The 15776-nt window shown below is 30.2% G+C and overlaps 1 protein-coding gene across 2 annotated transcripts; it reads left to right on the top strand.

The window, feature by feature from the left end:
• The first annotated feature begins 6433 nt into the window (after nt 1–6433).
• Nucleotides 6434–12845, top strand: LOC112742309 (UDP-glucuronic acid decarboxylase 1). Of its 2 annotated transcripts, none has more exons than XM_072216430.1 (7): nt 6434–7427; nt 9368–9514; nt 9601–9680; nt 10569–10652; nt 10735–10809; nt 11398–11490; nt 12270–12845. In XM_072216430.1, the coding sequence occupies exons 1-7, from the start codon at nt 6821–6823 to the stop codon at nt 12477–12479; spliced, it is 1296 nt and encodes a 431-aa protein (XP_072072531.1). In that variant the 5' UTR covers nt 6434–6820; the 3' UTR covers nt 12480–12845. The 2 variants fall into 2 exon arrangements, with proteins under 2 accessions (XP_072072531.1, XP_072072534.1); XM_072216433.1 differs by having other exon boundaries at nt 6434–7431; nt 9372–9514.
• Nucleotides 12846–15776: the final 2931 nt, after the last annotated feature.

The following is a 15776-nucleotide window of genomic DNA, read 5'->3' as shown; positions in this document are numbered from 1 at the left end:
AAATAATTAAATACTTAGCTATTTAATAAATTTTGACAATAATTTCTTAAAATCTAACAATATTTTAAATAATTATAACAATTTCATTGGGATGTTTTAATGGAATCTAAGACGACATTAATACATTTTGTTATTCAAATTTTACATACAAATTTAACTTTTCTTTTACTTTTTGTTTTTAGCATTGGGACCTTCTGAAGGAGTCACATGCCATGTGATGTGTCGATTTCTCACATTGTCTCTTAACACTTGTCTCCACATCAAAGAGACATTTTTAGTATTTTTTCACTCATCTAACCTTTATAAATTCAGCAACTGAAAACAAAAAACAGTAAACGCAAATTATTTATCATCAAGTAATTTGTAAAACTTCTTTTTAGTGTTCTTCTTTGTGAAACTTTCTTTATCATCAAGTGATTTGTGAAACTTGTTTTTAGTGTTATTTTTTAATGGTCTTATTTTTAAAGAGGAAAAAGTTCAAGCTTCCATGTTTACGTTGAGTGGTGGATAACTTTACTATTTTAATATATCAAAAGTTAGTTTTTCAAAAACGGAAGGTCTGAATTTAAATTATATTCACCAACACCAACCACTCATGAACCATGACTCATCCTACATCTACCAACGACATTATTTTCAGATTCATCCATAACAAATGAATTGTGAAAACAGATCTCAAATGATCTTAAAGAACAAACCACTTATACAACACCAAAATGATATTAAATCATGTAACCATGGACTATTCCACTCTGCTTGATGGATCTCAGCATTAATTGGTCCCAGGTAAGCCCAATCATGTCTTAGCGATTATTACTATCTGATTCCTTGTTAATCAAGATCATGTTTTTGTTGTATTGGAATATTCTTTGTTAATTAATCTCACTTCAATGGTTGTCTTTTATTCATCTACTAACATGCATATTTTGTTAACATTTTCCTTTTTTCTGGGGCCTTATAGAGTTATTATCTTGCTTCATTTCGGGAGTCAACTTGAGTGGATCAAATTACCAAAGCATCTATTATTCATCACTTCTCCGAAAGCATTTTGGGGGTCATGATAGTCCGAGCATTTAGAAAGCATAAAAGATTTACCTGAAGAGAACATGTACATAAAAGGGTGAATGCTAATTTAAGCATGGATTTCCACAACTATATTTCCAATGAGTGATTGCGCTTACGCTTTTAGAATTGCTTGGAAGTTTGATTTTCTGCATTTCCGCCATGTTCATGATCCTCTTACCAAGCAAGATCATAAAGCTAGGTAAGCGAAAACCTCTAAAAGCCTAAATTTTAGTTTTATATTCTTGTTGTTACTGCATTCACTTTGTTCACATGCCCGATTTATTGGTTTCAGGATCAAAGTTGGAAAACGGACGAATACTCAAGCTGGTCCCAGAGTGGCCTAAAAGCGTAAGTTTCTATAATTTGATAAATATACCATGATATACAGGCCATTAGAATTACTATAAGTTTTCTGATCTGATAGTTCCAATGTATAATAGGTTCAAGACTGGAGCTTCTTAATTGAACCACTGATTGGCAAGATATTTAAAAATCTATCAAATGCAACTGTTGTGAAACTCTTGATTTATATATGTGAAGACCTAGAAAATATTGCTGATCTAGTATTGCATCATGTTATGTTGCATGTTAGAGAACAGACAGAATTAGTATATCATGTTATGTTGTGTTAGTTCATCAACAGACCATCTGCTTTGTGATGAGATCTGGCTAATCCTAACTGAAGTAGTTGCTGGTGCATCACTAAGCAACCTAGAACAGATTTACATAATGTATATTTTCTTGATTTAATTATTTTATTATTAGAAATAATATATACTCTTGTAACAAATGTATGGCTCTACCAACTTGCTTTTAAAAGTCTCAATCTCTTTTAGCTGTGAGTTTATGTGAATCTTTGACACTTCAAAATGGTTCTGTAGAGAAGTTTTTTCTGCATTTTGACATGATGATATGTTAGTCAAAAATATACTTAAATAGGTATTTTTATAACACAAATTAATGTAAACAATCATGCAGGATATACCATTCCACCGTATAGCCTTGAAGAATTGTAGCAGAACAATCACAGGTTCCACCGTTCCATCCTCAAGGTGTAGGAGTATTTGATCAACCATCTTTCCAAACAAAATGCAGTCAATCTTGTTGTGCCTACAAAGAAATACCAAATCAGATGAGAAGTGCATCCCAAGTGTTTTGCAGATGGAAAAAATCACCAAATAAACTGTAATCAGAGAATAGCAAAGGTAATGAATGTAGTACATACTCTAAGTCTTTCAAAACAATTACCATTCGTTTAGTCTCTTTTCCCTTAGTGGTAACTGGTAACCAAGTCTCTTGGGTCCTCCTTACCAACCACCTCCTTACCAACCACTTTCGCAATCACATCTTAAAAAAAGGAGGAACATTAAAATGTACTCTGAACTTCCCAACTGTATAAATAGAAGGATTATTTGTATCGATTAGGAGGGGAACATATCAAACAAATCGTTCCGGTGAATCTTATCAGCGTTGAGAAGCTCAACTATGGTTCTGAATCTAAAGGCTTCCAATGGAAAGCTTGGTTCTTAAATATGATTTACTGTTGTCCTATGTAAAAATGCTAGTATCCACTGGCTTGGGATTGTCTAGGCTATTCTGGTGTTCTTCACAACAATAAAATTGTTCATGGCATACATTTGGAACTGAACAATCAAACCACTCCACTTTTGGACCAGCGCCTTAGATATTGAAGCTATCATCCTGTTTTCCTGGCATTTTACAAAAATATAAAAATGAAATGAAGGAAGACAGCTTGTTTGGAAACTATTTAACATGAGAAAAGAATTTTATTTCCTTTAAGAAAAGAATTCATTTCTATTTAAAATTTAATTTCATGATTTGGAATAACTATAATATATTAATGGAATAGAATTTAAGTTTAAAGAGTGTGAGAGTTGATTTGGAAATAAGATATTTTTTGGTCTAATTTACAAATGAAGGAAAAATGAGAATTTGAATTTTCAAAGGAATTCAAATCATTCATTTTTAGTTGTTCTAAAGTAAGAATCAGAATTCAACTCTCGAGTGAATTCTAATTCCTACCATTCCAAACAAGCTCAGTAAATTTTTATTTTTTTAAATGCTCTACATATATAAAATGCTCACCTTATTATCTTGCAAGATCATCTTAATGCTTTGCACTTCTTTCTCATTAAATTTGCTTGGAAGTTCCCATATCCTGATGATATAAATTTTGAAGTTCCACCAAAGTTTCCTTGTATTAATATCACCCAGGAAGACTTCGCCATCTTAACGAGGTTTTTGTATCTTTGTTAAACCAAATGATATATTCTCTCTTGCTCCCACTGGGAATCTAAATTTTTTATGAACAAATAAAAGTGGAGGCATGCGTGTATATATATAAATACATTTGAAAGAAGATGTTGACCGCTGATAATTTTGTACTTTTACCCATCAAGTTATGTACTTTTGTGTTTGGTGTCTTATTCAAATACATTTGAGATAAAAAAAAATTGTATACGTGTCAACCATTGAAGTATGGCACTTGTTGTTTATTGGGACTACTACTGCTCTCCTTTTATATATAAAGGAGATAAGATAAAGTAAATATATATTAAAAATGCAAAAATGATAGAATTTATTTTTTTACGCCTTATTACTTATTTCGTCCTCAAATAGAATGATTTTCTTATAAATGTATCTCATCCTTAGAAAAGATGAGATAAGTAGGGAACATTGACAAAGTATCCAGTCTGGAGACGAAGGTCTCATTTTAAACAGATCTCTTCCATAATGAAGATGAAATATTTGTTTAAAAATAGTTGTTATATGTGCATACATAATACATACGGGACAAAAAATTTTAACTATATAAAGAACTCATTCATGTCATTATAACACGAATTTCATTTCAATTCTTTTCACAAATTTTCTGATAATGTTTGTGAGTATGTTGTTGTAAATATCTAATCTATTCTTAATATATACAAATAGATACATAAGTTTACTCACATTATTTTTAAACACGTTACTTTTAAAACATCTTTTTCTTTTTACGAATGCACATCAGCAATATCGCTTACTTAGCAAAATATTAGAATCAACTATTCAGTTTTTGCTAAATCAACTATTATTTTCAAATCAACCAAAAAAAAAATAAAATATACACAAATTTGTAATGAAATTTGTAACCTACAAAGACATTAAATCCATATCCATATATTTATTATATCTCACCGTTATAAACAATACAATAAATTTATAACTCCAATAATTAATTTATTAATTTTTATAAATAACTTATTAAATATAATAAACATTCATATTACAAATGTAATAATAATATTATTAATCATAATAAATTTTACGTTACAAATATTTAAATTTCATACTATTTGAACTAATTATATAAGTCTCTTATCACTATTCCTTCAAATGACATCAAATTTAGTATAAAAAATTTATTTTCGAACTACACAACATCTCAAACTTACTCAATGGAGCATCATTTTTTAGACAATATCACCAAACAAAAAGACAATTAGTTTATCAAAGTTCGCGTGATTCATCTATGGAAAACATTAACACCCACAAATGAAGAAGAGTCTCTTTGCTTAGAAATATTTATATTAGATGAAAAAGTACAAAACAAACATATTTATTATATTTTTAAATTGAATTTATGAAAAATACTTTAATTATTTTTGCTTTTTATACTTTTTATATTATTTTATAATACTTTATATATAATTGTATTTTAATATGTTAAAATTATACTTCTTTTAATATGCTATTCATTATTTTTTTAACTAATTATGAACTATAATTTACTAATACTGCAAGAAAGAAAAAGTCTATACTATAAAAAGTTTAAAAATAGAAGATACAAATTATTTGTATAGGCCAATTAAAGGTATAATTAAAGCAAATTTTTTACTCACAATTGTTGTGAAAGAAATTAAAGATCCAATTTTGAACATTTTCCAAAACTATTTTGAATTTGCATCACTTGAGACATTGTCTGACAGAGTGGGTAAAAAAAAATACTAATAGGTAATTTCATTTTATACTATTTCAGTTATTCTTATTAAAAATAACTTATTTAAAAAAAATCTATTCATTTTTGTTCTTTTTATTGTAGATGTCATTGAAAAACTATATCAAGAGATTAAGAAGAAAGAAAACTATACAAATTCAAGACACATTTTTGGAAGAAAAATATACATATAATGATGGAACAAACAACATAATAGAAAGCGCATACAACTCAACAATTCATAAAGAATATGTCTTCACAAGAACCTCGACGGAAAGAAGAAAGCAACAATTCTAACAATAACCAATAAAGAAAAAGGAGGACGAGCGCCACATAAAAAGACTAAATTCATCAACTAAAACAAATACAAAAATTAAATTATCAAATAAAAATATCACTTTCTACAACTCCAACATTCAAATCTTTTGTAGTATAAATTATTTTAAACAGAATACTTTTTAAATTTAACTTTAATTTATACATATTTAATTTAATACTACAAAATATAACTATTTTTAATATTTATTATATACTATCATTAATTTATCGTTTATACATTATGCGACTCTCATTCTAGTTTATGTAAATGGTTGTAATATAAACAATAATAAAAAAAAATTGTGTTTGATTGTCTACATCTAATGTTGTTTCAAACTCTGGGACTTGGTACGCTACAAGATTATTTGAAGAATCTGATATTAATAAAGATAAAAGTTCAAAACTAGAGGGAGATTACTAAAATTAGGTACAAAATCCTTTGCTGCATTAGCAATTCGAGGCTTCAAGTTCAAGCTGGGTTATACACGATGAATACGTATATGCGACTTTTGAGACACATGGAAGAATTCTAACTCATCAAATCATAGAATTATATAGTGAGGTAGTTGATATTGGCACTGCTGACAACATAAAATTCACGTACTACTATTATCTTTTTTTTATTTAAATTTTTTAAATTTTAAATTTTATTTTAAAAAATAAAGTGTAATTTTTTATTTTTAAATAATTTTTTTATATTTTTTTGATTTCATTTATAAAATAAATAATAAGAGATTATAATTTATTAATTTATCTTTTAAAATAAAAATTCAAAATTTAAAAGGTGTAATTTTTTTTTCCTTTGACACTCAACTAAATATAAAAGAATTTTAAAATGGGTATACTCTTAAATCATAATACGATGATAATCAGATTTCGCAAATGAAAAGGTCAAGACAATTACCCATTTGCCCTAATTGCATTTGGTCACTCAACTCATCCAAAACCCGCAAACAGGGAGGGCCTAACTCCTTTACTCATCTTCAATTTCACGCTTTCCATTGTCCCTTCCAACAACAATCACCGATTAACATCAACACACTCGATAAAAAGAAACCTTTTTATTTATTTATTTATTTATTAAAAGAACAATACATTTGCCCCACATCATTACATCACAATTCACATCAGATCACATAACACACAAAATATAAGCCTCTGACTCTGAAACACTTGCATGCATACACCTGCTCCTAAAACTAAAATATCACCACCCTCCCATCCACTCACTCAATTTCCCTTTCCCTTTCCCTTTCACATTCACATCACATTTCTTTTTACCAAATAGCCTATCTTTCACATTCACCGACACAAACACAAGAAGCATTTCAATTTTCACTGCAACCACTCCAAATTTTACCTTCACCCATACAACACATTACATTAAGCACACACACAAACACTGCATTTAAATTCGGAAAGAAAGAAGGAAGCAAAAGAATGAAGCCAAAGCTGAATCACAGGCTGGAGATGCCGAATAGTAATAACAATAATTCAAACCAATATGGCCCTTACTCACCAAAACTCCCAAAACACAATAGATCCCTACCAAGATCCATTAACTACCTTCTAAGAGAACAGCGCCTACTCTTCACCCTCATCGGAATCCTAATCGGCTCGACCTTCTTCATAATCCAGCCCATCCTCTCCAGAATTGGGCCTTCCGAGGCCCATCCGTACACCCGGAGCGGGTTCACCACCCGCCACGACCTCCGCGGCGTCGGGCTCGAGAGAAGGAGCGCGGTTGCTGGGCGGGTTCCGGCGGCGATTGGCGCCAGGAGGCTGAGGGTGGTGGTTACCGGTGGGGCTGGGTTCGTTGGGAGCCATCTGGTTGATAAGCTTATTGGGAGAGGGAATGAGGTGATTGTGGTGGATAATTTTTTCACCGGGAGGAAGGACAATTTGGTACATTTGCTTGGAAACCCTAGGTTTGAGCTGATTCGACACGACGTCGTTGAGCCTATACTGTTGGAGGTGGATCAGATCTATCACCTTGCTTGTCCTGCTTCCCCTGTTCATTACAAGTATAACCCTGTCAAGACTATCATATCCTTATTCATTTATTTATTTTGTTGTAGACTTGTAGTGATTGATTGTGATAGTTAAGTTTAGGGTAAGTTTGTTCCCTTTCCCCGTAATTGGAGTCACAGGAACGGATAGAATTCTTAGTAATAAAATCTGTGGTAAGTACAAAAAATTAGTGCTAAGAAACCATCATAGTTTTTCAAGCTAGGTTAATGTGATTCTAGGTAATAAAATCAAGCGGTTAAGAAATTATGAATTTAATTTGATTCACTGTCAGTCTAAAACAGTTTTATCCATGCATCTAATTACGTAATACCACATCAGCTTAAATACCTACCTTTTATTTTGACTGCGTAAATGGTCATGCAGAAGAATGGTGTGATTAAACGAGTTTTACACTGTCAATGTATCAAGATTATTATTTTTATTATTATAGTGAATGTGAGAGGTAAGTCTGTACCCTCTCTGGTGGTTTTAAGTTGAGTCATAGAAATTGATAAAACTTGTGGTAAGAGACATTCATAGTTTTTCAAACTGCATTAATAGATCTTAGGTAGTAATTACTGGATACTGGTGGCGAAGACAAAAACACGTGTGAGAGAAAGTCGTCAATCATAGTTTCTCGAAGTAGATTAAATAGATCTGAGGTAAAAAAATTCAGATGTCTGTGACAATGACGAAAGTAAAATTAAAAGAAAAAGAAGTCATAAAGTTGCTAAATTCTAATTTTAGCTGAAGATTGGAAACAAAGGTCCTTGAAGCTTCCAAAAGGTAGTTAAGTCCTTGGAATGAATTAAAGTCAATTGCTAACTTAAGGGGCTAATTTTATTTATTTTATAAATGAAAATTGTGGAACGGTTGTTTTGTGTGTTGCTTGGTGTTTTTGTGAAAGTTTTAGTGTAAAGTGTTTTGGGCTAGATCTTTTTCAAAAGAAAATGTTAATGCACTATGTAAGTTGAGAAATTGTTATTCTATGTTTTTCAATCTTAACTTCTTGGCTTTCAACTCTGTTTTTGAATCTAACAAACTGCGTCGTTGAGGCACAGAGTAACAGCTTTTTCTTGTTTTGAGATTATTTAGGAAATTGTCTCTTAGAGTTCCACATTCATTTCAAGGGAATTTATGATGAGTGTCCAACTTAGAGTGGAATGATTCTTAGTGAGATATGGTTCAGCAGTATGCGAATATAAATCATTATTTGTGGTGCTTGTAATGTTTCAGCACCATAATAATAGTAAGGACAAATCATGTGATCTCATGTATACAACTTAATTAAGGTGTGCTAATAGATTGTAAAATATTCACAGGTCATAAGTGATTTGGGAGCTCGATACTAAGGATTTGAGGGAGTTGGCCTAAGTGCTTGTTTGGGCGCCATTAAGTTGATAAAAAGATCTTTTTTCATTTGAAAATAGATCTTCTCTTATTTTTTAGCGTGCTTCGTAAATTTCTAGTCGTAAAAGTAAAAGCACTAGAAAAATCAATTTTAAAATTACTTTTACTAAGGAATGCTTTCACAAGTCTTTTCCTAAGGAGTGCTTTCACACATGTCCATGGCTAGCTATTAATTCCTCATACAACATGTCCATGGAGTTATTCTTAGTTAGGCATGATTTATCATAGGCTTTCAACCGTTGTTTGGATTTTGTATGGTTATAGAGATCATAATTGAAGCTCATTTATCATTAAAATTGGTTTTCTACATGTCAAAAAAATCATTTGAATGAGATGGCATGGTAGATCATGCCTAGTGAAGAATTATTTATGTAATGTAGTTCTGAATTATGCATGATCTATTATTGGCATAAAAAATGCTTATTTGACATGTATAATATTGTGGGATCATACTATATTTCTATCTATCATGAAATATGTGTGAATCCATCTAGATAATGATTTGAGTGCCTAAAAGAGCATTAAAAACTCTTTGCTTCTGGGATCCTTAATTATATGTGATGTACAAGACAAATGTGATGGGTACACTTAATATGCTGGGCCTTGCAAAGAGGATTGGGGCCAGGTTTCTGCTTACTAGTACTAGTGAGGTTTACGGTGATCCGCTGGAGCATCCCCAGAAAGAGACCTACTGGGGAAATGTGAATCCAATAGGTGAGCTGATAGATTAAAACTGTTAATGAAATGTTAGCTTTATGGGATGGTGGTTCAGTATGCTGAAATATAGTTCAAAATTTTAGGCGAGAGGAGCTGTTACGATGAAGGAAAGCGCACTGCGGAGACCTTAACAATGGATTATCATCGAGGTGATGGTGTTGAGGTAACCTTACATATTTTTCAACATATCGGGAATTGATTTGAGCTAGTGAAGGTTATTTATCTACATGTCTACATTGTTGGATAAATAGGTGGTATAGTTTAACACATTATACTGATCTAATAATTAGTTATTTCATGCTATATGCTTTGTATGCATTGATTTAACTTGAAACTGCATACATGTAATTTAGGAGATTTACATATATGTCTCCATTGCTAATTATTTGCTTGTTGTAGCCATTGATTTTCCAATTAACAACTCATTAAATTATCCTTAGCATTTTTTACTATTTATTCTCCAAGGGCAATGACATGTGCTGTAGTGTTTTTAGCTTAAGGACAATTTGGTCAGTTCATGGTATTGAATTGCTCTGATCCAATGTTTCTATTTTAGTTAGAGAATGATCGATGCATTTAATTTTGACCTTACGGTGCTGGATCCTATAGTTTTCTTCCAGCTAGAGTTGGCAAATTTCCTTTCAAGCTATTATTCAAAGCAGTGAACCTAAGTTTGATAGGAGGTTGTCTTTGACGTAAGGTGTGAGTCGTGAGATCACCAGAGAACTTTATTCTTAGTTTACTATTGATCAGTTTCCAAAAAATTTCTAAAACCTCTTTCTCTTCCTTCCCGAGGATTTCGTTAAAGGAACTTAGCCCCTGACAAAGGAATAGCTTTGGTTTAATTACTTTTTCTTTCTCTAACCAGATCTGCTATAGGATTGAAATTTTTATTCTGTAAATTGGACTCTAAAGACAAAGTTTGATGCATGGTGAATTCTTCAAGCCACTCAAATTAAATAATTTGGCAAAAGCAGCATTTAAATTTCTTTTGGTAGCTTTGGCAAATTTAATGTTAATGTTGAGACTGATATGTTTTGCTGCTATATAGGTTCGAATTGCTCGTATTTTCAACACATATGGACCTCGTATGTGTTTAGATGATGGTCGTGTAGTTAGCAATTTTGTTGCACAGGTTTGAAACCCATTTCAATGTTTTTGTCTGCTCTCTTTTTTAACGAAGGTTTTCTGTTTCTCATATACATTCATCACTGCAGGTTATTCGCAAACAACCAATGACTGTATATGGTGATGGGAAGCAAACAAGAAGTTTTCAATATGTCTCTGATTTGGTATGTAGCAACTAGCCAATGATTTTGTTTTTTTAAAACTCCATATCGATGGGGATTTTATCATTTCACTATCAGTCATGTTTGGGCCCTTGTTTTTACTACTACTCTTGGGGATTTAAAGAGATCCTTCATAGTTCACCAATATAAAATGGTTTCTTTTTTATGGAATTACTGTTAAATCCCAATCAAGTTCTAAATAACGAGTACTATCTTCTAGTGTCAGGATGGGTGAAAATCTGTAGCTTAAAGCATAACTGCATGTTTTGTAAAACATCAAACGAAGCCGCAACTTGATTTTCTTATCCTAATTCTCAAACTGAAAAGGACCTTTTAGGATTAACTACTGAGAATACATAAAGCAAAGAGAAACAATTGCTTTGGAAGGTTAAATGAAAAATATTGATAATTTCTTTTCATTTGAGAAAGCCCATATCATGAAATTTTTTATTTCATCTTTTTTCCCTTCTTTTTTGAACTGGAGAATTTTTAAATCTATGGATGATTTCTTATCTCTACTTTATCATTAGAACTTGTGCCAACTGCTGAATAGGATGCAATGGTGAATTAAATTTCTTTTCCAATTCACAGGTTAACGGATTGGTGGCCTTGATGGATGGTGAACATGTGGGACCTTTCAACCTGGGTAACCCAGGGGAGTTCACCATGTTAGAGCTTGCTGAGGTATTTTGGTGTCTTCTTTTTTGTTAAAACTAAAATAAGGTTAATAGATAATTGGGCCTTCTGCGCTAACTGCTAATGTAATTTTTGGTTCTTGGGACAGAAAATATGGAGATAGTGGGATAGTAGAAATCCATTTCTCGCATCCCTTCTTTTAGAAGCTACAGAAATCGGTTTAAAGATCATCCCTCTATATAAGTTTATAGATTCTCTTAAAGAATAAATTACCAAAATGATACCCGAAAGATTCTGGCGCTGACAAAAATAGCCCTGAAAGATGTGACCGACGAAAGAGCTCCTAAAAGATTAATAAGTTTGACAACCACCAAATGTCAACTGAACATGTTTCCGTTAACAGAAAATGCTAAGCTGGTTGATGGAGGAGCTTTATGGAAAACTCTGATCAGTTAATAATTATGTGGCATTATTAATTAACTGATCAGAGTTTGCCAGTTAAGCTCTTCCGTCAGCGTTTTACGTTAACAGAAACGTGATCAGTTGACGTTTGGTGGTTTTTGTCAAACTTATTAATCTTTTAGGGGCTCTTTTGTCGATTGCATCTTTCAAGGTTTTTTTTGTCAGCGCGCCGTAATCTATCAGGTACCATTTTATGAGCAAATTTATTGTTTTGCTTTCGAGCCCTTCTCCAGACACATTTCTGTTCTCAACCTCTCTGTCTTAGGACAATAACTGAATGCTACTAAGGGAGAGTTCTGGAAGAATTTTCGAGTTCAAGGAAGTGGACTGAGTTTTGTTGTCATTGTCCATTTATATGTGCACAGGTTGTGAAAGCAACAATTGATCCAAGTGCTACAATAGAATTCCGACCAAATACTGCTGATGATCCACATATGAGGAAGCCAGATATAAGCAAAGCAAAGGAGCTCTTGAACTGGGAGCCTAAAGTCCCTCTCAAAGAAGGGTTGCCTCTTATGGTCAACGATTTCCGCAATCGGATCCTAAACGAAGACGAAGGAAAAGGGATGAAATAAGCATAGTAGACTAGTATCAAAACCTTTTATGTATGCATGTATGTATGTATGTATGTACAACAGTATAAGGAGAAGAGCTTGTTTGCACTTCAGTTCTCATTTTCATCGTTCCAGTCATCCACAGTCAAAACCAACAGAAAGTTCTGGTAAGACTTCACTTCTGTAAGGAGATACGTTTACTTTAATTTTTTCATTTAAGTGTTTATGCTTTGCATAGCATATAAAATAGATGTATTTATTAAATTTTGACACAATTCTTTTCAGAAGTCTTTGTCTATTGTATTGATTAATTAGTAATTACAAATATTGTAATACTTGATACTTTCATGCTGGTAATCTCATGAGAATGGAAGTAGTTTTTAGAAAGTTGACTTTGTCAAATGTTATGAAGTGTTACAGCGTACCGTATGCAATATAGGAATATTAGGACTTCTCTTGTTACCCTACTCACTGCTATCCGAGGAGATACATCGATATAAATTTTTCTAGGGGTATGTATAAATATTCATTTATCTATATAGCTTTTTATATTCATTATAGAATAACCAATGAGTCAATGATATCCATTATGGTTATAAAAATTAAAAGCATAATTTGTATTTCTATTTTTCTCTTTCATAACATGAGTAACACGAGAAGATTCGATTCTACGCATATGGGTTAACGTGTCTTGAGAAAAATTATTGTTATATTATATATATTGTAGTTTCTCAGCATGTTAACGTAATTATATACGACTATGATAAATGTTTGAATATTTTATTATTTTTTATAATTGTATTAAAATTTTAAATAAGTTTTTGTAAAAGTTTGAAATTAAACTTTTATATTAGGTATAAATTTTTAATTATATTATTAATTGTTAATAAAAAAATATAATTTTATAATATTCATTTTTAGAATATTTTATAATTTATTTTACATCAAATACAAAAATAAATATTTTTAAAAAATTGTAGTTTTAATTAACAATAATTTGAAAGAATTTAATTGAGAATCATAATATAGGGATTTAATTTGGTCAAGTAGATTGGAGGATCTCTAATTTTAGACATTACATGTATATTTTATACATCTACACAACATACTTACATACATTACATGGATACACACTATAAGTTCTTAAATAACATCCAATCTTAAATGGAATTTAAACCCAAGTGCAATTTACAAAAAATATATAGATATGTCATCTGTGTTAGGTCTTGGCTGCTTAGAGATTTAATTTGGAAGTGGAGCTTAGTTTAGTGATACTATTTATTATAGTCTGGTCCAATGTCAATTTCTTGGAACCCTCAAATGAGATCATTTCATGTGTACATCTCTTTCAAAGCTCATTAAATAATTTTAATCAGACACAACAGATACTATATACATATATCTCATAATAATGTACCACTTAATTAATTGAGAAACGTAAATTCCTTTAATTTCCAAATAATAATATGTCATTGCTTAAAAAAAGGTATAGTTACTTTTATGCGATGAATTTCAATAGCTTAAACTTGACATAGCAGAATTACAAGCAAAAGAAAATTGTTACATGATGACATGATACTGAACTATCAGCATTATTTCTATCTACTTTCGGTGCGACGGATAATGGGAATAAAAGCGTCAGCTTTGGGCATTTTGTTCTCAGGGACCCTATCTGAAAATGAAACCTTATCCTATTCTTAGGAGACATTCTCCGTTGCCTTTTCTTTTTTCCTTTCCAAGTAAATGAATAAAAATATACATCAAAGAATTTAAAATAAATAAAAGTACACATACAAAATTTGTAAATATTATGACATTAGTAAGAGTTTGATATTTATGAAATTTTTGTGTGTATTTTTGTTCATCAAAAATAATTTTTAAGGTGTACTTTGATATTTAATTATTTATGAATTTTAACATGTATTTTTATTTACTCCAAATTTTTTTATATGTATTTTTTTCCATTTACTTTTTTTTTCTACAACTTATATATATTGAGGATCCAAAAAATTTTAGAAGTGGGAGCAAAATAATATAATAAAATAATAAAAAATATATATTAATATTAATATATTTAGATGTTTAAATTTTGAAGTATATTAACTAATCAAATTTCTAATAAATAAATATAATTAATACATCTAAAAGTATTGTAATTTAATTTAAAAATATTTTTTTTCATTTCAATATTTCGGTAATATTGCATGAGTAATACATTTATTATTAATACTTGTGCTTAGTCAAGCATCTAATATATGTCAAATAACATTTATATTGATTATTTTTTATATGATGCAAAAAAAATTATAACTCAATAGCTAAAAAGTCTATAAGGAATATAACTCGAATGGACTAATTAGAATTTTGACTATTTTTTTTGGTGTCTAAATTTTTTCTAAAATTATGCGAGAGAGGCAAAAAAAAATTATGAAAAAAATAAAAAATTAAATTAAAGAATCACAATTATCTTTATATGTAAGTATAGATAAAATAATATTTTTTTATTAAAAAATATTAAATAAATTTTTTATATTTAATTACAAAGTTGATATTTTATAATATTATAATAAATATTTTTTTAATGAAAACAATATTATATGTATGTATACACAAAATTAAATTAAACAAAATAACAAAAAGTAAATAAATGTTATATATTATAAAAAATTATTAAGTACTAATAATCTCATTTATATTTAAAAATTTAAGCTTAACTTTGACAATTAAATAATTAAATTATTATTAGTTATTATTAATATTTGTTTTGAATTTATGTACAACAACTTTTATTACTGTATTAATATCTAATAATATAAATGTTTCTTACACATAATTTTTTTGAAGTGTGGGGGCAAATAAATTATTATAATAAGTACAATTCTTTACACATATATACTTATTATTAGTTTTTTAAAAGTTCAATGGGGCAATTGCCCCCACACCTCTGCACATAAATCCATCCCAATATATATATATATATATATATATATATCACTTTAAATGTTAGTTATGCAAATTACCTCTCATAATTGTTCAGTTAGAAAGCGTCTATAATCTTTATTCTTTCGAAATGCTGTCAAAGCCATAAGGCTATATTTCTTCAATGGTTAAGAGAGCCTATGTATGTTAATTGCGGTAAACTCACGACTTTTTAATGATTTTCGCGTTGTATACATACAGATACATACATACATTATTTTTGAATGTTTTGTATTCGATTCTCATTTCTTTTTCCTAATATGGACCTAGCAATAATTTTTTGTAAGAGAGATTGTAAATGTCATTTTAGTTTTTTATTTGTCATAACGTGAAGGTTCC

The sequence above is a fragment of the Arachis hypogaea genome, chromosome 2, assembly GCF_003086295.3.
Source record: "Arachis hypogaea cultivar Tifrunner chromosome 2, arahy.Tifrunner.gnm2.J5K5, whole genome shotgun sequence".
In the NCBI taxonomy this organism is placed as follows: Eukaryota; Viridiplantae; Streptophyta; class Magnoliopsida; order Fabales; family Fabaceae; genus Arachis; species Arachis hypogaea.
Note: the sequence above shows the minus strand (reverse complement) of the source record. Positions and strands in the feature narration are given on the sequence as shown.